Source organism: Melospiza georgiana, chromosome 8, assembly GCF_028018845.1.
Source record: "Melospiza georgiana isolate bMelGeo1 chromosome 8, bMelGeo1.pri, whole genome shotgun sequence".
Taxonomy (NCBI): domain Eukaryota; kingdom Metazoa; phylum Chordata; class Aves; order Passeriformes; family Passerellidae; genus Melospiza; species Melospiza georgiana.
Genome location: NC_080437.1, coordinates 4,219,503 through 4,240,627, shown reverse-complemented (window position 1 = coordinate 4,240,627; position 21,125 = coordinate 4,219,503). Strand labels below are relative to the sequence as shown.

Below are 21,125 nucleotides of genomic sequence, written 5' to 3'. Positions count from 1 at the left end.
CTCCAAAACACATCTTGAAAATACTCAAACCTGTGAGTTGACTTAGTCTTGAGGCATCTGTAGGAAATTCTCCTGTCAGTTTTTTCCTTCAACCAAGGTTTGCCTTTGCTGGCCTGCTGCTCGGCTTTAGTAAATAATCTTGGCTTTCTTAAAGTGGTCAGGAATGAAACTGGTTTAGGATTTAAAAGAAAAAAACGAAAAGCCAAGTATACAAATATACAGTAAGTCAAAGGAGACTTTTTCTTAAGAATAAGAATATGGAAAAGAGCCTTCAGTTTAAAAGGAGGCTCTGAAACACAATGCACTTACCTTTGCCTTAGTGCGTGTGGTACAGAGCACAGGGCTGGGTGTCCCTGCCATTCCCAGGGTACAGCTGTGTTCTGGTACAATCTCTGTGTGTGATTGTGTGATACAGAGCACAGGGCTGAGTGTCCCTACCATTCCCAGGGTACAGCTGTGTTCTGGTACAATCTCTGGTGTGTGATTGTGTGATACAGAGCACAGGGCTGAGTGTCCCTGCCATTCCCAGGGTACAGCTGTGTTCTGGTACAATCTCTGTGTGTGACTGTGTGTGTGGTATAGAGCACAGGGCTGAGTGTCCCTGCCATTCCCAGGGTACAGCTGTGTTCTGGTACAATCTCTTCCCGAGTGGAGAAGGCGATTACAGCACGCGGCACGCAGCCTGCCCGGTGCTAGTGGGGAATAAATGGGGTGAGTACCTGCCTCTGACCTGAGTCTGGGCTCTGCTGGGGGGTGGCTTGGCTTTATTTTTCCTTTAGATTTCAGAAATTACATTCTTTGTAAAGAAATATTTGTATTTGATTTACTTTATCTACCTCATATCTCTCTATATGTTAAATATATGCTATATAGTAGCATATTTCATTACATGTATAAAGGAAATTAATACTGTATCTATTTTAAGAGTTTTTGTAGCTATGTTTACTTTGAGTTTTCATAGCTATGTCTACTTTAAGAGTTTTTGTAGCTTTGCAGCTATACTGGAAGGGTTTTTGGTTGGTTGGTTAATTTTATTAGACTAACTTCACAGATCTGTGCATGGCAGTGGGGTTGGAATGAGTCTTTTAAGGCCCCTTCCAACCCAAGCTGTTCTGTGATTAAAACCCTCTAGAAAATTAAGATAACCCTGTGCTTAACCAGAAGCTGGCCTAGAGCACGTTTAGTTCAGCAGAGGAGGAGCTGAGCAGTGCAGTGATGCAGTGCCTTTGTGTCTTTGCAGTCTCCAATAAGTGGCTCCACGAGCGGGGACAGGAGTTCCGCCGGCCGTGCACGTTATCGGAGCTGGAATGAGGCAGCCTGGGCTCCCAGCACTCAGGGGTGCAGCTGCACATTCCTGCCAGTTTACAACTGACTAACAAACACTCCACTACAGGTTCACCCCGCCCAGCTCAGCTGCGGACAGGACAAATGTGCTTTTGGTTCCCTCCAAATCCCCCCCAAGGTTTATCAACAGAAAATAGCGAGGCTGACAAGTGTTACTGAAACAAAAAAAAAAAAGGACAAAATACAGATAAATACAGATGAGGGCCACAACTTACAGTGGTGTTGTGTGTGGTGTTCCTGTCACCATCATCCCTCTGAGCAGTGTGGGCAGCCAGGGGTTGTCTGGAGTCCTCCTCACACCTGTCAGGCTTAGGGCAGGATCATTGCCTGGGAGGGCTCCCTTCTAAGGAATGCTGAATGAAACCCTTTGCTATTCTTCAATTCCCACACATTTGACTCTTTGCTTTCCTAGAGTGCCTGACCACTGCAGGCTTACTTTGCTGGAAAACAGGCTTATTAGCATGTTCTAGTCTGGTTTTCCACTTCCACAAAAGCCCCACTTTTTAAACTTGTCTTCCTCCTCAGCCTGTGTGGAGAATTTGGCTCTGAATCTTGACCACATGAGCCAGCAGTTCCACAGGCAGAGTCAGGATGCTTCCCCAGTGTCAGAGCAGCCTGGGAACACCCACAGCCCATCTCCCCTCCTCTTCTGCAATGTTTGTCCACAAGAACAAATGCTGCTTTTGTTCTGTCCTGGCAGCCAGCTCTTCCCTCTGCTCCTTGGGCAGTGGGGATGGGGATGTTCCCACCTTCATTAATCAAAATTGTCGTGCCTTAGGACACTGGAATTTCAAATTGGTTCTGAGACTTCAGGTGCTGAGGTAACACAGAGTCCTCACAGAATACTCCCTGCCCTTGTCTTCCTCCCAGCTCTCAAGGTTTCAGGAGAAACCCTCAGCCTATTTATAGTCCTGAACCTTTTTTAGCTGCAGGCTCACTTTCCTGAACCCTTTCCCTTCCACAGGAGGATTTTTAGCAAAATATCCAAATATCTTACTAGCATGAGGACAGAAATCAAAGGAAGCTGCACCTGCCTTTACCTAAACAGTCCAATTTTCTGGATGATGATGATTTTACTGATTTAGGGGTCAAGCCTGAAGTCTTTACCAAGGGAAAAATTCCAATTTTGGTTAATTGGATTTTCTGCCTCAATAAAATCTTGACAGTTGAGCCAAAACATACAAAACCTATTGTTAAATGTGCTAGAAATACCTCTGGATTACTGAGAATGCAGTTTAAGGTACTATAGTTGGAGGAACTGCATACTTTCAGAAGACACTTTAAAAGGTCTTTGCTGGAAAATATTTGTTAAATTTCTACTGAGCCTGGTAGCAGTGGGACCCACAGATCTGCCCCTCCTTAGCCCTGTACCTTCCTAAACTTTGCCTGGCTTTTGGCAGCTGGAAAACAAGGTCCATCCATAAAGTGAGAACACAAAGTCTGCACAGTCCCACCTCACATCTGCACTGCTCATTCACCAAGAGCAGGAGCTGATCTAAATAAATTCACCCCAGAACTGCTTTAGCAGAGCTAATCTTTGAGCACCAAATTGTAATAATTTAAAAGACCCCAAACCCATAAGATTTGTGCCTACCTGAGTTTTCTCACCGTTTTATCTGTCTCTCTTCCTACCCATGGTTCTCTCTTTTCTCTTTCCCATCTCTTAGTTTGTTAAGCTCCAAAAAGATAACCATGGCTGCAGGTACCTCCCACCACATCCCTGCAGGTGAAGGGGGACAATGAACAAGGGGAGCAGTTGGGAATTCTGCCTTTGGGGCATCCAGAAATGCTTGTAGAGAGGCCAGTTCTACCTAGTAAAGGAGCACAAAACAAAATCCCTGTATTGCCATCAGGAACTGGTGTGGAAAACACCTGGTTTGCTCTTGCTGTCCCATTTCTGTTCAACAGTCACCAAAGCATGAAAAAAAACCAGAATTGGAGAATTTTGCTCAGCAGTTCCCTCCCTCACCTCAGTACCAGTGAGTACTCCAGTGTTAAACAGCATCAGTCTCAGGCACTGCTTGGGGAGTACAAATGTTCTGCTGCACAACTTTTAAAGCAGTGAATCACTCACAGATAATTCTTCAGGAAAGAATTTTCTACTTTTGACAATAGAAAATTTTACTTGGTTAAAGAAAAAAAAATAGCCTGTCAAAATTAAATCTCCAGTCTGCTGGGACACATCAGGAATGTTCCAGATTGTGACAACAGGGTTGGCTTAGATTTTTAAACTGCAGACAATCTCTATTTCCTCTCCCTCCACTGCAGTGGTGTCCATGCCTCCAATGCTGACTGTGTAAGGGATTACACTGGTGCTGCTGCTTCTGCCTTATCCCATCATTTCTCAGAGGGCTTTTGGATCCCCAGTGTGGCTCCTGTGTGAATCTAGTTTTGTATTAAACATGATTGAAAACTGTCTGGGCTCACAGTGACTGACAACTGCCTTACTGTTACATTTTTTTGTAATAAAATTTTTAATGTAAAAAAAAAAGTGAACAGGCTTAAAATAAAAGCCACTGCCATTAGCAGTGAGAAATCCTCCACATCCAACTGTCCTCCTATGTGGCTGCTATAAATCTGATCACACAGAGTTTTATCACCAGAGTTTTATCACCATTTGTGGAAACCAAGCTCCTCTGTTTCCCTTCACCATCGCACTGGGCAGGTGCAAGAGCTGCTCCTACCCCAAATTCCTGTTCTACACTAAACTTTGTGTCTCCACTGGGAACACACAGCACTAAAGGGCTGCAAGAGGGCAGGACAGATAAAGCTGGGCTGAAAGCAGGGTCTCCTGCTGAGGGGTGGCAAATCTATTTTGTGATGCCAGAACGTCAAACAACCACTTACCCTGGAATGGTTCTAGGGAGGGGAAGAAAGCACCACAGACTCCAACAACACAATGAACTCACATGTGGGAGGGTCAGGCTGGCCTCTTCATGACCTAAACCTCTGGGGTCTGTACAGCACAGCCATCCCTGGGCTTCACCCTGCAGAGCAGTGGAGCTTGTGCTTCATTCCCATCATCAGGAACCTGCAAAAAGCACAGCAGGGGCTGCTGAGAGCCCTGGATCCTTTTCCTGTGGGATGGAGCTGTGTGTTGCCCATGGAGCTCTTGGCTTGCACAGCTGATGTGAGCGCACACTTGCAATAAGCCTGAAGAGCAGCAGCACTGTTTGATTGTGGAAGGGTGATGGGGCTCCATGCCCAGCCACCCTGAGCTGCTGCCCTGCCCCAGCCAGGACAGGCCTGGAGGAAGGGAAGGCTCTGGATCAGCCCTCTCCCACCCCAGCCAGTGACTTCCCACCATCCCAGCTGGGGCCCTGGGGCTCTTGTGGCACAGCTGCAGCTGAAGGGTGACCATGGGGTCACCAGCATGGGAGGAGCCCAGCAAGGGCAAGGAGCCCAGCAGCTGCAGCTGAACAGGCAGGGTAAGGTCAGAGATGGGGAGAAAGGCCTGTCAGTGTCACAGGGCAGGACAAGATGAAGAGAAGGGAAAGGGTGTGACAGGATCATAGAATCCCAGAATGGTTTGGGTTGGAAGGTACATAAAACTCATCTGATTCCACTCCCTGCCACTGGGAGGGATGCCTTCCACTATCCCAGGCCTTGTCTAACCTAGCCTTGGACAGTTCCAGGGACAAGGGGCACAGTTTTTCTGGGCAGCCTCCTCAGGGCCTCACCACCCTCACAATGCAGAATTTTTTCCCAATGTTCCCATCTATCTCTGCCCTCTGTCAGTTTGATGCCCTTCTCCCGTGTCCTGTCACTCCAGCCCTTCTCCAGCTCTCCTGGAGCCCCTTTAGGCACTGGAAGGGGCTCTGAGATCTCCACGGTTTTCTCTTTTCCAGGTTGAACAATCCCATCTCTCCCAGCAGAGCTGCTCCATCCCTCTGCCCATGCTGGTGCCTCCCCTGGGCTCTGCAGCAGCTCCAGGTCCCTCCTGTGCTGGGGCAGCTCTGCAGGTGGGGTCTCACCTGAGCCCAGGGGCAGAATCCTCCCTGCAGCTGGGGGAAGGCAGCACCAGGGACCTGCCCAGCGCCTCCCGGCGAGGCTGGACCTGCCCACACACCCGAGCTTGGCCCCGTTCGGGAGGGGGTCTCGAACCACGCACCCACCCTCTCCGGGCTGCCGGACTCTGACCCGGCTCCGGGCACTCGGGGATTTCACCATCGGCCCGCAGCTCTCCTCCTGTCATCAGTGACTCATCTGGGCTTTGGAGCGGCCACGATCAGCCACTAACCTGAGCCACCAGCTGCTCTTCCCCCAGCTAAACACCCACCAGCAGCTCCCGGTGGAAAAGGAGCTCGGTCCCTCTATCCCATGTGCCCCCAGCAGAGTGGCACGGGCAGGAGCCTGGCGCAGCCAGACGTGCAGGGAAGGAGGAATGCAGCACAGGAGCTGCAGCTCGGCTCCTAATGCGGAGCCAAGAGGGCTTTTCCAGCTGCACCTGGGATGGGGCTCAGTGCCACAGGGACACGGGGACAGGGCGGGTGCAGTCCCCTCTCCCTCGCAGTGTCCCGGGAGCGCTGCCGGGAGCCCGCAGGGTCCCTCCCGGGAGCGCTGACTCACCGCGGCCCGGCCGCGCTATATTTGAGCGTTCCGGAGGCAGGAATGAATGCACGCAGGCAGGAGCTGCCTGCCCCGAGGTCAGCACCAGGCTCAGGAAGCAGCTGTCAGAGTTCACCACCGTGGCCAAAAGCATCTGCGCCCCGTAAATCTTCAGAGAGAGAAAAGCTGGCGCAGGGAAGGGGTTTTTGTGACTGCAGCGGGTCCAAGGCAGGGCAGAGAACCGGCGGGGTCCCACTGTGCGCATCCACAGCTCCTCGCTGCTGCAGCTGCCGAGCCACTCCCCGAGGCAACACTGGAGGTCACTTTTACCCAATCCTACATTTTTCCTGCTCTTCAGATCTTGCAGTCGGGGTGCAACCGAGATATTTGCAGCTGGATTGAAAAGCTCTCAGGAGATTGGCTCGGGGAGAGAAGGAAGGAAGCAGAAGGAAGGAGAGTGGCTCATCCCCGGGGCAGGGCAAAGGGGCTGCCACGTTTTGGAAAAGCAGTTAAAGTGCTTTTTACTCATCAACCTTTGCTTCAGGACCAGTGACTAACAGGAAAGTTTCTGACTCTTTACTCAGGCTCTGCCCTCTGCCAGCTGCTCCCTCCCCACCCTGCTCAGCTTTCCCAATTCCAATTGATTTTGCAAGCAGCCTGGGTGCTCCAGAGCCAACAGCTCCAGGCTGCATGCCCTGCTCATGCCACATTCCCTGTGCTTTGCCTCCTCTGCAGTCCTGCCAGCATTTTTCCCTCTCTCTTTGCCTTCAGCAGCACATGGATCAGTCAGCAGGGACCGAGGGATGACAAAGAAAGCTGTGTTCTGGAACTGCCTCCAGAACAACCCTAAAAGGCTCTGCATAAAAGCAGGACACCAGGCACAGACACGCAGAGGCTCTTACACATTTCCAAGCTGGTCCCCAACAGCTGGTTTGCTCTTTTTTACATTAATTTCTGCCAGGCTGCGGGCAAAGGCTGGGAGCAGTGGGACTGTGAACTGGAGTGTCAGGCAGGGCAGGGACTGAACCAGCAGAGACACCAAAGGCTCCACTCACTGCAGGACACAGCCTGGGACTCTTGGATCCAGTGTGCCCTGCCCTGGGGCTGTGACAACAAATTCCAGGGGCCATTTGCACCCACGACTGACAGAGCAGTCCCCAGCATGGTCTGAACAGCAGGAGCAGCCCAAGCTCTCCAGTGCCCCTGCAGGGAAGGCCTCACTTCCCCAGCACCCCCTCTGCCACGTGCCGGGGATGACACAGATGTCACAAAAGGCTTACTCAAGGCAGGGATTTGCTGATTCCCAGCTGCCCTTTCCCAGTGTTCTCTGCATCTGGGTTTATCTCCCCAAAGGCAAAGCTGGTCTGAGGTTCTCCTGGGAGCTCTGCACTCCTAAATGCCCCTCACCCAAAAGTCAGCCCTGGCAGCCAAGGGGCTCAGAACAGGTGGGACAAGCAGGCAGCAGCTGCCTCTGGCTCCACATCATTGCAAGGCGGAGGCACTAACCAGCTTGTGTGCTCCCTTCCCCACTTCTCTGACTTACCTGTCTGAGAAACCAAGACTTGGCTGTGGCTCCTCCTCCTTATCCTGCGTCTGGAACTCATCACCCAGGGCCATGTGCAGAGACACAGGCAGTGCCATGGAGCTCTGGCCCTTCAGAATCAGCAATGCAGCAAGGCTAAACCTGCTGCAAAACAAGAAAATGCCAGAATTTGCATTTGTGTTTGAAATGCCCGCAGCCCAGCTCCTTCTGAGAGGCAGTGCTGTGCTGGGGCACATCTGAATAGCTTTCTAAGAGCAGCCAGAACCTTCCCACACCATTTCCCTTCTCTATTTTTTTTGTGAGTGGTTTGCTTTATCTTTTGCTGGTTTCGTTCATTTAGTTGCTTGTTTTTTTTAATGAGCAGCTTAGGACCCTCCACCAGCTGAGCAGGGTCCTGGCAGGGCCGTCCCACCCCAGAGCCAGGAGCTGCAGCTGCCCCACAGCCCATTCCCTGGCTCGGGTCTCAGTGCCACCCTTTCCTCCTGGTCACAACCTTTACTGGTTTAATTTACCTTACACAGGAGCTGTAACAACCGGCCCTATAACATCAAAGGCAGTACTCACCTGCCACACTGATCCTGGAACTGAGGTGATGCCAAGGAATGCCCTGAGTGTAGTGTTTGTCCCAAACTTCTCCAAGCTGCTGGATCAACCCCTCGGAGGCTCTGTGGGCCCTTGGGATTTGCTGGGAGCAACACACCCAGCGGCCAGGCTGGGTGAAGCTCTCATCCTTCCCCTCCGTGTGCCCAGGAGGCCCGGGGAAAAAGGCAAGGGCTGCTCCTCAGCCTGCCTGAGCAGCAGAGATCTCGGACAGAGAGAGATATCCCCATGTCCCAGCAGGCCGGGGAGGGAGTGCAGCGCCCTGGGGGGACAGACCCCGCTCAGGGCTGAGGGAGGGTCCCCCCGGGGAGCTGCAGCCATGGATAATGTGCGTGTCCCGGTGGGATTGTGCAAACCCCCAGCTCAGGGAGCTGAACCCGCTCCGTACCTCGGCGCTGCACTTTGCACCCCGCCTGCCGTGACCTCAGACCGGCTCGCCGGGCAGGATTAAAGTCCAGCAGAGCGGTGCCGCTGCCTCCTGCCCGGAGCCGCTCATCCCGCCGCTGCTGCCCCTCTGCCCGCCCGGGGCTGGGGCTCACCGGCCCCGACATGCGGCTGCTGCTGGGGGCAGCGCTCCTGTGCCTCGGCCTGCGCCCGGGCCACGGCTCCGAGGAGGCAGCGCCCGACAGCCCCGGGCACCAGGACCCGCAGGCGGCGGCATCCTATTCCGACTGGGGCATCGACACCATCCGCGACGGCTTCGAAGCTGTCAACAGCTACTTCGACTCCTTCCTGGAACTGCTCGGGGGGAAGAACGGGGTCTGTCAGTACCGCTGCCGATACGGTGAGTGAACCGCACCGCTGCTGCCTCCTCTCTCCTCGCCCTTTCTCCTCTTTCCCTCTCCTTCCCTGCGGCCACGAGCGGCTCCTCCTACCCAGGAGCTGCCCCCGGCAGTGCTCGGGGTCACAGCTTCTGTGCCAGGGCCAGCACAGGGACAGCGAACCCCCTTCCCCGAGAGCAGCCAGCCCTGCAAGGCACCGCCACGGGCGCGCAGGACACCGGGGAGGATGCAGAGGGCACACAGGTACCCGGGCACACACACAGGTACCCGGGCACACACACAGATACCCGGGCACACACAGATACCTGGGCACACACACAGGTACCCGGGCACACACAGGTACCCAGGCACACACACAGGTACCCAGGCACACACACAGATACCAGGGCACACACACAGATACCCGGGCATACAGAGATACCCAGGCACACACACAGATACCAGGGCACACACACAGATACCCGGGCATACAGAGATACCCAGGCACACACACAGGTACCCAGGCACACACAGATACCCGGGCACACACAGGTACCCGGGCACACACACAGATACCCAGGCACACACACAGGTACCCGGGCACACACACAGGTACCCAGGCACACACAGATACCCGGGCACACACACAGATACCCGGGCACACACACAGATACTCAGGCACACACAGGTACCCGGGCACACACAGGTACCCGGGCACACACACAGATACCCGGGCACACACACAGGTACCCGGGCACACACACAGATACCCAGGCACACACACAGGTACCCGGGCACACACACAGATACCCGGGCACACACACAGGTACCCGGGCACACACACAGATACCAGGGCACACACACAGGTACCCGGGCACACACAGGTACCCAGGCACACACACAGGTACCCGGGCACACACACAGATACCAGGGCACACACACAGGTACCCGGGCACACACACAGGTACCAGGGCACACACACAGATACCAGGGCACACACAGGTACCCAGGCACACACACAGGTACCCGGGCACACACACAGACACCCGGGCACACACACAGATACCCGGGCACACACAGGTACCCAGGCACACACAGGTACCCGGGCACACACACAGGTACCAAGGCACACACAGATACCAGGGCACACACACAGATACCAGGGCACACACACAGGTACCCGGGCACACACACAGATACCCAGGCACACACACAGGTACCCGGGCACACACACAGACACCCGGGCACACACAGATACCCAGGCACACACAGGTACCCGGGCACACACAGGTACCCGGGCACACACACAGATACCCAGGCACACACACAGATACCAGGGCACACACACAGGTACCCGGGCACACACACAGGTACCCAGGCACACACAGGTACCCGGGCACACACACAGGTACCAGGGCACACACACAGGTACCCAGGCACACACAGGTACCCGGGCACACACACAGGTACCCGGGCACACACAGGTACCCAGGCACACACAGATACCCGGGCACACACACAGGTACCAGGGCACACACAGTACCCGCGCTGTCCCGCTGCCCGGAGCCTGGCACAGCCAGGGAGGGGAGGCTGAGCTGGCCGCCCTAATCTCAGCAACCTTCGGAGCGTCCTTACCCCGCAGCTGTGAGCTGGCCAGTGCCGCGGGCTGCAGGAGATAACAGCGGGACAAAGCACACGTCACCGTCACCGGGAGCAGCCTTTAGTGCCCGAGGCAGGAGGAGGCAGATCCTGCTTGCTTTGGACTGCACTTTTTGGTGGTTTACCAGAAAGGATTAGTTTGGTTTGTCCTGGGGGCAGGATGAAGGCCCCCAGGGGAAGGGCAGGGCAGGGGACAGAGCTGGGGTGCACAGAGCTGCAGTCTGTGGGGTGACGGGGCCATCACCAGGGCACCTGTGGGAAGGACGTGCTTAGGAATCAGCCTGGAGTTTTCCCTGTATCCTTTCCTCAGCCTCCTACACCGGTCCCACAGCAGCCCCTTGTCCTGTCACCTCAGCCTGCCCAGCCCCTTGCCCCACAGCTTCACCCCACACCCCTGTGACCACCTGGGAAAGATGCTCGTGAGCACAGAGGGATTTCAGCCCTTCTCCTCCCCAGGGCACTGTTTTTCACAGACAGACTCAATGCTCTGGGGAGACCCCACTGACTCTGTCTCAGTCTGTCTGGATCCCATGGACCTCCTGCTCCTCCCAGGCCAGCAGCCAGGGCACTGGGACAAAGAGATGCTGCAGGGCTGAGACCTCAGCTCCCTGCCAGGGGAGGAGGTTAAATCAGTTTGAAAGTTGCTGGGTTTTGTTTTGTTTCATAAACAAAGACACAGAACCATAGAACAGGCTGAGTTGGAAGGGACTCACCAGGATCATTGAGTCCAACTCCTGGCCCTGTGCAGGACACCCCAGGAGTCACACCCTGTGCCTGAAAACGTCCAGACACTCCTGGAGCTCTGGTAGCCATGGGGCCACTTCTCTGATGAGCCTGGAAGTGCTTCCAGCGCTCAACCACCCTCTCTCTGGGTGAAAAACCTCTCCCCAACATCCATCCAATGTGTATATTTGTGTCCTGCCCCTCTTGCCAGCTCTGCTCCCAGGCCCCACACTGGGAACAAACAGGGAGCAGCAAGCCAGGTACCCCAGCCCCATGGGATGGAGGGAGCCAGGCACCCCAGCCCATCACCACAGCCCCACAGGGCCCTGCTCCCTCAGCCTGGGGGTCCCTCTGTTCTCTCTGCAGCAGCTCAGGAGGGCCATGTGTGTCCCCAGTGCCTGGAGGAGGTGACCCCCAGCCCCCCAGCAGCCAGGATGAGCCCCCCAGGCAGCCTGTCCCACACTCATGTGTGTGACAGCCTCCTGAAGGTCCCCACCGTGCTCCAAACTCGGAGCAGAAAGGTCCTTGCCCTCCTTAGCGTAGAGACTGAAACCCCAGGCAGTGGCTGGGGCCGCAGTGTGCCTGAGGCAATGCTGATATTCAGAGCTGCTTTCAGGGAGCCTCGGGACTCAGCACATCCTGCAGGAGTTACTGCTTTGGGACACATCCAGAGGGCTCTCCCTGCCTGTCCTTGTGCAAAGCATCCCTAGAGAGCAGCACAGATCCCTGCTCACACCCCAGGAGCTCCCTGCATCTTACAGGAACAGTTTACCTGAAAGGAGAACTAAAACATTGCTAGCCCAGTTCTCACTCTCTGCTGAAGAGCCCATTAATCACTGCCTGAAGGAGAACACTGCTGAAATGCTGCCCAGTGGCTCCAAGGGGCTTGCTGGACCCTTCCAGGACCATTTGTCCTTGCTCTTCTCTGGCACAGACATTCCAAACTGGAGAGGAGGGGATGCTGGGATGCCCCCAAGCCAGTGAGATCCAATCCTTGCTCAGAGGGATGAACACAAACCATCTTTGTGCTGAATCAGGGCCTGGTTGCCATGAAACAAAAATTATTCCTTCTACTTACTTTTATTTCAGCCAAGAGATACCAAAAATAGCTCATTTTGCCACAGTAAAGGTCAGGACTCACCTGTGATTGCCACATCCATCTCCAGCTGAGCACGTGGCTGTTCCAGCTGTAAGACTCCCCTGATTTTTCAGCAGCTACTGAGGTCTGAAAACAACCAACTTGATGGATGGCTCCCTTAAATCAGGACATTAGGGTTACACTAGCATTTACTGGCAAATCTCCTCCTGCTTACAAAGCCTCACTGGGCATCTCAGGGGAAACAAAGAGCCTGAGCTGGGAGTGAAGCCCTTGTAGCTTCCTCCTGGCCAGGCAAGACTTCAGTGCTCTGCTCAACACTTGGTCCTGAAGGGCTTCAGAGGAGGGGGCACATCCAAGCTGTGGGAAAAGAGGCCCCAAAGCCAGGCCCTGTCCAACAGGGATGGGTGTGTGCAGGCACCTCTGTTCTGTCCAGCAGGGATGGATGTGTGCAGGCACCTCTGTCCTACAGGGATGGATGTGTGCAGGCACCTCTGTTCTCTCCAACAGGGATGGATGTGTGCAGGCACCTCTGCCCTCTCCAAAGGGATGGATGTGTGCAGGCACCTCTGTCCAACAGGGATGGATGTGTGCAGGCACCTCTGTCCTACAGGGATGGATGTGTGCAGGCACCTCTGTCCTACAGGGATGGATGTGTGCAGGCACCTCTGTCTTACACGGATGGATGTGTGCAGGCACTTCTGCCCAAAGCCTGCCTGCCTGCTTGGGGCACACAAACAACAATGGACCACCCAACAGTGCAAGGAGCCCTGTGAGACCATCCATTCACCCAAAAATACACTCAGCTCCCCCAGCCAGTGTCCCAGCACTGCAGTGCCTGAACGCCCTGCATTGCCAGCAGCTGCTCCAGCCAGCTGGCTGCTTTCCAGCCTCTTGGAACAGCAACAGCAGCCTGGGGCCATTAAAATGCATCAGGGAAACTCAACTTCAGTTCTGGGGCTGTGCCAACAAGGCAGTGGCCTGAAATCTGTCTTCTTGTCTGTAAGGATGGGCAAGCAATAAATGATAACAGGAGCACTGAGTCAGTGCTTGTAGGGAGGCAGGAATGCCTGATATTCCTGTTCTGCTTTTGCTTTCCTGTTACCTACTAAACAAGATGTGGGAGAGAGGTTAATTGTGGTGCCTTGGACTTGACCTAGCTGAGAAAGAGTACAAAGGGGCACTTTATAAGTTTTAAAGCTCTGTTTTGCAGAGGGGAGTGGACAGGTTTCCTACAAGGGCTTATCCTCAAGGCAGTTTGATGTTTTGTGGATCAGCACAATCCTTATTTATGTGAGGGTTTTTTTCCTCAGAACAGCTTTCTAGAAGCTATTATAATATTTCTATTACAATAGCTGTGACTTCAGCTGAATTGAAGCTCTGGAAACACAGCTATTTTCGGCTGGGAACTGGATAATGCAGGTGGAACTGGATAACTGGATGATCTTAAAGGTCCCATCCAAGCCAAGCCATTCTTTGATCTCCACATCCCGAAAAGTCTCACTCCTACTCAGACTTGCCATCTTATCCCATTCACTGTCAGTGTGCTGCAGGAAGAGCACACTGTTCCTGTTTTTTACAACCAATTATTTCTTATATTATTTTTACATTATTTTACATTTTTTACATTATTTTTACAACCAATATTACAAGCAAGTCACTCAAATTTGACTCCATCCTGCAAAACCCACAGCGGATTTTGAACTTTCCTCTGCCTCCTGCATCAGTTCAGGAACATTTGAATTCTGAGTCCCAGTTCTCACCCCCTTCCAAAAAACCATCAAGGCTCTTCTGGAAGGGGAAAATTGCCTGTTGGCATCTCCCAGCTAGACAGCATTTTAGTTTGTTATTTATTTGTAGCAAATCTGTTATTTAAGCAAAACAGCTCTGGCAAAGTTTAATTGAGAGGTGCTGGGAACACTCCCACATGAGTTCCCCTGAGGCTTTTGGCTGCAAGGCCTTCCCAAGGGCACAGCAGATTTATTTAATTCAGCCACAGATTTATGGCTGAATTAACCACTGGCATTTCAGGTACCTGAACAGAAAATTGGGGAAAGTGTCTTAAATAATTCCTGGTGCTGACAAGAAGCAAGAAGTGGAAATGGAGTTTAAAAGAACCCAACCCTGCCTTGAAGGGCTAAATTAGATCCATTCTATGTCTGTATAAATTCTCTAGCCCTGCTCAGGGAAGCAGAAAGTTAACCCTTGATGTGACTGGCTTCAAGGCCCAGCTCACACGAGTTTTTGTTGGAGCATTCCCACAGTTTGTGTTTTCCCAGAGCAGGGACAGCACCAGGGAATGGCTGAAGCTCTGTCAGGCCAGGGTTAGGTTGGATATCAGGAAAGGGTTTTTCCTCCAGAGGGTGGTTGGGCACTGAACAGGCTGCCCTACAAAAATGAGATTAAATGCTGCTGGAAGGTACTGCTAGAGCTGGCTGTGAGCTGGACTCCTCCTGCATTGGGTAAATAATTATCCACAGAGGGAGTTTTTGCTCCTTTGTGCATATTAAGAAGCAGAGTGAGGAAGGTGCAGAGATTAAAGCAACAGAAATGATTTGCAAAACATGGCAGTGCATCACCATGGGCAGAGAATGGACCCAGACCTGCTCAGAGCAAGATCAGACACGCAAGGTCTGGCACAGTCTGGGGACATCCACAGCACACCAACAGTCCAGGAATGAACTGAGGACAGAAGGAACCCCCCTTGCTGAGCCAGCAGTGTAAGCAGCAGTGTCTGGGGATGCAGACCAAAGGGCATTGCCTGTCACTCCTTGCTTTTTGCACCAGCCTTGGGAAGATCAGCTTTCCTAACCCTTGTCCCGTCTTTTCTTTCCCAGGGAAGGCTCCCATGGCGCGGCCTCACTACAAACCCCAGGAACCCAACGGCTGTAGCTCCCATTTTCTGGGGCTCAAGGTACCTGAACGTGTTTGTGCTGTCCCACCCAGCAAGCCCACAGGCTGCAGCTCTCCAGTACATCAGCAGCTCATCGTTCTGGGCAAGGAGAAGGCTGGGCTGGGCTGGGCAGCTGGGTGACAATGATCTATGTGCACACAGCAACACCTGAGTGCATCCTCCACACCTGACCCCCCACCTCTTCCCACACTTTCTGCCTCTGCCAAGCACTGAATGAAACCCAGAGGCTTTAATAGTGCACCTGCTCGTTATCTTAAAGGCAATTAATGAACATATTGGAATCACCAGGAAAAGCCTTCCCAGGGGGCTCTCAGAGCAGGGATTCCTATTTAGCTCATGCATTATTGCTGCCCATGGAGTCTGCAGCAATTAGGCAGATTCCTGCTCTGACAACCCCTCTCTTTGCAGCCCATTTTTCATGTTAGGTTTAATTCCTGAAACTATTTCACTGCAAGCCTTGTGGGCATTTCTGTGGTGCCATCTCTGTACCCAGGCAATCACGAGTGCAATGAAGGAACAATTCATCTCCTAAATTTTACATGAGGAAGGGCAAAAAGAGGAATAATTCATAACAAGCTAACAAGTCCAGTCTCTCCAGGAGACAGGTCTTCTGCCCCATCACCCCCAGGGTCATTAGCTAAGCTTACAGGGAGCAGAACTCCCCTGACCATGCTGTGTTTGTCCTTGGCCTCAAGTGCAACTCTGAGAAATAAGGCATTAAAATATTTATGGCACGTTTATTAGGCAAAAAGCAGGACCTTGTCAGGTTGTGGGAAAAAGAGGAAAAGAGAAAAGAGGCCTTTACCACTGTTGGCAAGGACATGGAGCTCTCTGACAAATGCAAACTAGAAAATGGTCATGGAGGGGCTGTTTCCCACCTCCCTGGGATACAGAGATGAGAAGAGAATGTGATGTAGCCTGCACTGGCCTGCACCACTGACACCACTGGGCTGCTCCCTCACCCTCCCTTCTTTAGATGGTGAGGGAGCAGCACACATCCCTCCTGCTGCCCTGGCTCTCAGGAACTGCTTCTGGAACAGGAGCCAGCTGGGCTCTGCAGCACCTCACCCTCACAGCTGTGTGAGCCTGAGGCCAGGAGCCAACCAAGGGACACCCTTTTCTCTTTCCCAGCTAGACTTGGGCATCCCTGCCATGACCAAGTGCTGTAACCAGCTGGATGTTTGCTATGACACCTGTGGGGCCAACAAGTACCGCTGCGACGCCAAGTTCCGCTGGTGCCTGCACTCCATCTGCTCCGACCTCAAACGCAGCCTGGGCTTCGTCTCCAAGGTGCAAGGTAGGGTCCTGCCCCTCATCCCCTGGCCAGGGAGCCTTTCCTTGCCAGAACTCTGCGGTGGGGAGCAGCATCTCTGTGCTGCACTTGTCACAGGTGGGTGAGAACACAGAGATCTGCCCCCTCTGCCACACACCTCTGTCCCAAGGCTGGAGATCTATGGTTATTTGCATGTAGAAAACATTACAGTGTGTGAAAAACCCACAAACAACCCTGGAAGTAACTGGGTGCACTCCCAAACAATTCAAACATGGGCAGGAATCCTGTCAGGGGATGGAATGCTGTGAGAGAGAGTAGGGTTAGGAGTAGTATTGTGTTCAGTGATGGGATTTTGGTCCATGCAGTTATTAGGGTCTATGGCTTTAGGACTTTGTGTTTAGGGTGAGGAAAACGGTTGCAGTTATTATGGTGTATAGGTAGAAGTTGAGGAGGGTGAGTTTAGGGTTGTAGATGATAATGATTGCTATTCAGCCTAGGTGGGAGATGGAAGAAAAGGCTAGGATTTTTTGGATTTGTGTTTGGTTGAGTCCTATTCATCCTCCCAGGGCTGCTGAGAGGATAAATAGGATAGTTAGGAGTGTGGGGTTTCCACTTCCACTAACTTATCCAACTAGTTGGACGCACTCCCAAACAATTCAAACGCCTTCATGGGATACCAAAATGCCTTCCAGGGCCAGTGAGGCACACACTGAAACCTGCACGTGGCCAAGGGCCAGCAAAACAGAGAGAGCCAAGGAAAGGGCTCTCAGGGATCTGGTCACAGGTAAGAGATGGTGATGGCACCAGGGACACACCAGACTGGGGGTGGCTGAGCCACTGCAGGCAGCTCTGGGGGGCTCAGGAGTGCTAACAAGCTCTAGGGATGTGCCAGCAGCTCAAGTGCCACCCTGGCTTTCCCTAATTTAAAAAGCCTCAGCCTGCAGGTCTGAGAAGAGTTTTTTTGGTAACCTCTGCTGATGCCCTGCTCTAGGGTATCCTTAAATATGCATTTGTTGTCCAAAGGTGCAGCCTGCATAGGACACATGGGAAGCCTGCATGACACCAGTAGATGTCTGCAGATGGCTTCCTACCTGGTCACAGAAAAATGCATGGAAAGAGTGCCCAGGCCAGCAAGAGAAATCAAAGACGTGGACTGAGACAAAAGTGCTACAGGCTGAGCACAGCCAGTCTTTCATGGTTACCCTTATCAACAGTTCCTCATGCAAGCCAGCTTCTTCTCATCTCTTCAGATTTTCCACTTTTTCATATGGTGCTTCTTGCTCTCTGCTTGCAGCAGCAAAGCAAGCCTAGATCCTGGGGAGTGAAGGTGGAGCAGAGCCAGGCAGGAGTAGATTCCTCCATCCCTCTGTGCTGGCTGCTGCAGGAGGCAGAGGCAACACCAGTGAACTCTGAGCCACCCTCCCCTCACCTCGGGCTCTGCAGATCCTGTCCCCAGGGCTGCTCTGAGAGCTCCTGCCACAGCCCTCCTCCTCCTCCACAGCCATCCCAGCTCTTATCTGGCATCCAAAGCCTTGCTTTTCCCACTGACTCACCACAGCCTCTCCAGTGCCTGCCAGCTGAGCAGCCTCCTAGGGAACAGGAGCTCTGAGGGGTTTGGAGAGGCTGAGATAAGAGAAAACAGTCCCAAAGGCCAGGCTTTCCCAACTCCATCATGCATACAACTATCAGTGTTGGTGCCAGTAAATAAACCCTAAAGATTTACTATTAACCTATTTACTGACAAGCCCTTTCAGGGTTGTTTTTTGGGATGAGGAGAGGCTAGTCAGGCAGTCAGCTGCTCCAGCTGCTGTTGGATTTTTCATGCTGGCTGGCAGCTGGCATCATAACTCCCAAAAAAGCCCAGAAAGGTTGGTTAATAGTGGCTGTAGGCAAAACTCAGAGGAGAAGGAGTAATGTGGAGGTCTCCTGGGAAATCTGTTTGGTAAACAGTGCTGTTTGCAGAGCCCCAGATGATCCATCAACTAGCAGGGCCTGAAAGAGGTAATAAAGGAGGGGTTTAGGGGGGAGAGAAATGAGTGCCACCCTGGGGAGAAGATGTGGCCATGGCTCTCTTCACAGAGAGCAGCAGGCACAGTTTTTCCCAAGGATTTTTCCTGGGGAAGGCAGTGAGGAGCACAGAGAGAAGAAGAGAAAAAAAATCTTATCTCTATTTACTGTTCTTGTTGTTTTGCACATGTGGAATGTGTTAAGGAGATTGTTTACCTAAAGTGATTTGTTAATTAGACACTGGTGAAGGCTGTTTTGATTCTTTGACCAATTGGATCTACGTGTGTTGTGACTGCCTTTAGTTTTTCTTTAGTATCTTTGTAGTATAGTATTTCTTTAATATAGTTTTAGTATAGTATTAGTGTAATATAGTATAGCTTAATAAAGCAATTGTTCAGCTTTCTAAATCATGGAGTTAGAACACATTATTCCCTACATTGGAGTCACCCTGCCTTGATAAGAAGAGAGAAGGGAACCTCAGGATTTATAAAAATGCAGTTCTCAGAGAGAAAAGACAACAGCTCACACTTTCAAGGGCAAACTCCACAGAGCTCAGTGCAGGGCTGGGGTGCTGGGAGTTGCCTGTCCTTACCTGGCCACCCTGTCCCTCTCCACAGCCTGTGAATCCATGGCAGACACGGTGTTCAATGCAGTCTGGACCCTGGGCTGCCGGCCCTTCATGAACAGCCAGAGGAGCGCCTGCATTTGCAGCGAGGAGGAGCGCGATGAGCTGTGAGCAACAGCAGCCTGCCAGTGTCTGTGAGCCCCTCTGCAGCACAGAAACTCCTGCCAGCCTTGGGACGGGCACCTGAGCTGCTGCCAGAGCCCCTCTGCAGCACAGAGACTCCTGCCAGCCTTGGGACGGGCACCTGAGCTGCTGCCAGAGCCCCTCTGCAGCACAGAGACTCCTGCCAGCTCCTGTCAGCCCTCGGGAGGGGCACCCAAGCCAAGGCACCCACAGCAGCCTCGGGGCAGGGCAGGGCAGAGCCAGCCCATGGACAGAGGGCAGCCCCCCCATTGCTCCTTCCCAAGCCCACAGGATCCCATGCTAGTTCTCTCCAAGGCAAGCAGGATGCAGTGCTGCTTATAAACACAGGACTTACCTTGAATACCTGCTATCACCTCCCCCTACCCTGTAACTCTCCAATTTGCAGTGCAAGGCAGTAGGTTTCTGCAAGGCCTGTGAAACTCCCAGTGCATGGATATGCAATGCACATTTTTGCACCCCTGGTGGCAGACTGAAGAGGGGTAATTTGCTTTCAGTGCATTGCTCACACCCATCCCTGACACTTTCTATCCTGTCATTACACGCCCTGACAACCCTGAATATTTAAATACTTGGTGGACCCTAAACTGATTTAGGACATCTGGAGATTTCCTAAGCATGAGTTAAGGAGAACGGCTTGAGGTGTTTGTGGTACCAATTGATATTCAGGACCAAAGCTCAGCATTTATCAGATGAGAAATCACAGCCCTCTCCGCCAGTCTCAGGAGAGGAAGCCACTTTTCTTCTGCCAGTGTCATTCACATATATTTAATTACTTTTCTCCTGTAGCATTTAACAAAGCTTTGCCCTCAGAATCCCTTTTCACACAAAATGGCTGGGAATACAACTCCATCTCTAGCACAAGCAAAAACAGGAGGCTCACAGTGGACTTGGATGAGATATTCCCAATTCTGGAGCCTTATCTGTCAGGTGACAGGACTTATGTGCTACCTCTGTGGGGCTGCTATCAGCAGCCTCAGACATTATTCCTTCTAAAACGTGGTTAATGCCCCCATCTGTTATGGGGAGCTTTTGTTGCATGCAAAACCAGAATTTAAAGTGGTGCATGGCATTTTGCCTCCACAGAACATTGGCAGGCAGCTTGCAGCTGGGTTTCTTGTTGGAAGGAAGTTGCTGCTAGGTGTGTGCGTGCCATGCCACCTAAATATTTCAGTGGCTCCTGCAAACATATTTATGGTTATGTTCTTCCATCTGCCACAGAGAAGTTAAGGCTGCAAAAGGGTGATTTAACAAGAGTGGAAAGAGTCTGTCTTGGTTGCTTTTCTTCCAGTTTAAATGGGTTTAAAATGTATGCATGGAGGTATAAATTATTTAAGCCCTGTTCCTGTTCCTGCCAGTCATCTTTGCCTTACAGTGAACATCAAGGAGATGTTCAGCTGGCCCCAAATGGGCTGGAACAGCAAGAGCCCCCTGGTACCCAGACCAGGAAAATGGAAGTGACTGCATGGGGTGTACTGGGATGTTTTCCATCACAGAGGACTTCAACACTGCTCAGATGTAATGACAGCCTTTCCTAGCTGGGCTAATGCCACGGAGGAGAGAATTCTGCATTGCTGAGGTTCACTGCTCTGTCAGAGCATGAGGCTGGACAGACAACCTTGATTATCCAGCTAAGAAACACCTACTTTTGGCTAGGGATGGGAAGGAAACATTCCTCATTCCAGACACTGCCCAAACTTTGTATTTTTCTGGTGAAATAGTGCCTGTGGCCAGTTTAAATGTGAACCTACGCCTATGATTAAATGACAAAAAAGAAGTTAAAATATCTATATTGTCTACGTTCAATAGCTGACTGTATGGCAAATATCTTAAATTACCTTATAGTTCAAGTGATATCAGGTTAAAGCCAAGCAACTGCTGGCAGGTGATG

At 52.3% G+C, this 21,125-nt stretch overlaps 2 protein-coding genes across 10 annotated transcripts in view; both read left to right on the top strand.

The window, feature by feature from the left end:
• Positions 1–3,889, top strand: part of P4HA1 (prolyl 4-hydroxylase subunit alpha 1) — a 29,536-nt gene extending 25,647 nt beyond the window's left edge. For 6 of the 8 annotated variants that reach the window (XM_058028831.1, XM_058028829.1, XM_058028827.1 and 3 more), the window contains 2 exons: positions 615–711; positions 1,241–3,889. In XM_058028831.1, the coding sequence (XP_057884814.1) occupies positions 615–711; positions 1,241–1,311 (168 nt within the window). In that variant the 3' untranslated portion in view covers positions 1,312–3,889. Of the gene's footprint in view, positions 1–366; positions 460–614; positions 712–1,240 lie in introns of those variants that run through there. The other 2 variants (XM_058028833.1, XM_058028832.1) reach the window with 1 other exon arrangement.
• A 4,695-nt stretch (positions 3,890–8,584) lies between these two features.
• Positions 8,585–19,204, top strand: PLA2G12B (phospholipase A2 group XIIB). 2 transcript variants are annotated; one of them, XM_058028845.1, is made up of 4 exons: positions 8,585–8,819; positions 15,112–15,188; positions 16,320–16,485; positions 19,086–19,204. In XM_058028845.1, the coding sequence occupies exons 1-4, from the start codon at positions 8,585–8,587 to the stop codon at positions 19,202–19,204; spliced, it is 597 nt and encodes a 198-aa protein (XP_057884828.1). The 2 variants fall into 2 exon arrangements, with proteins under 2 accessions (XP_057884828.1, XP_057884827.1); XM_058028844.1 differs by having other exon boundaries at positions 15,112–15,200.
• Positions 19,205–21,125: the final 1,921 nt, after the last annotated feature.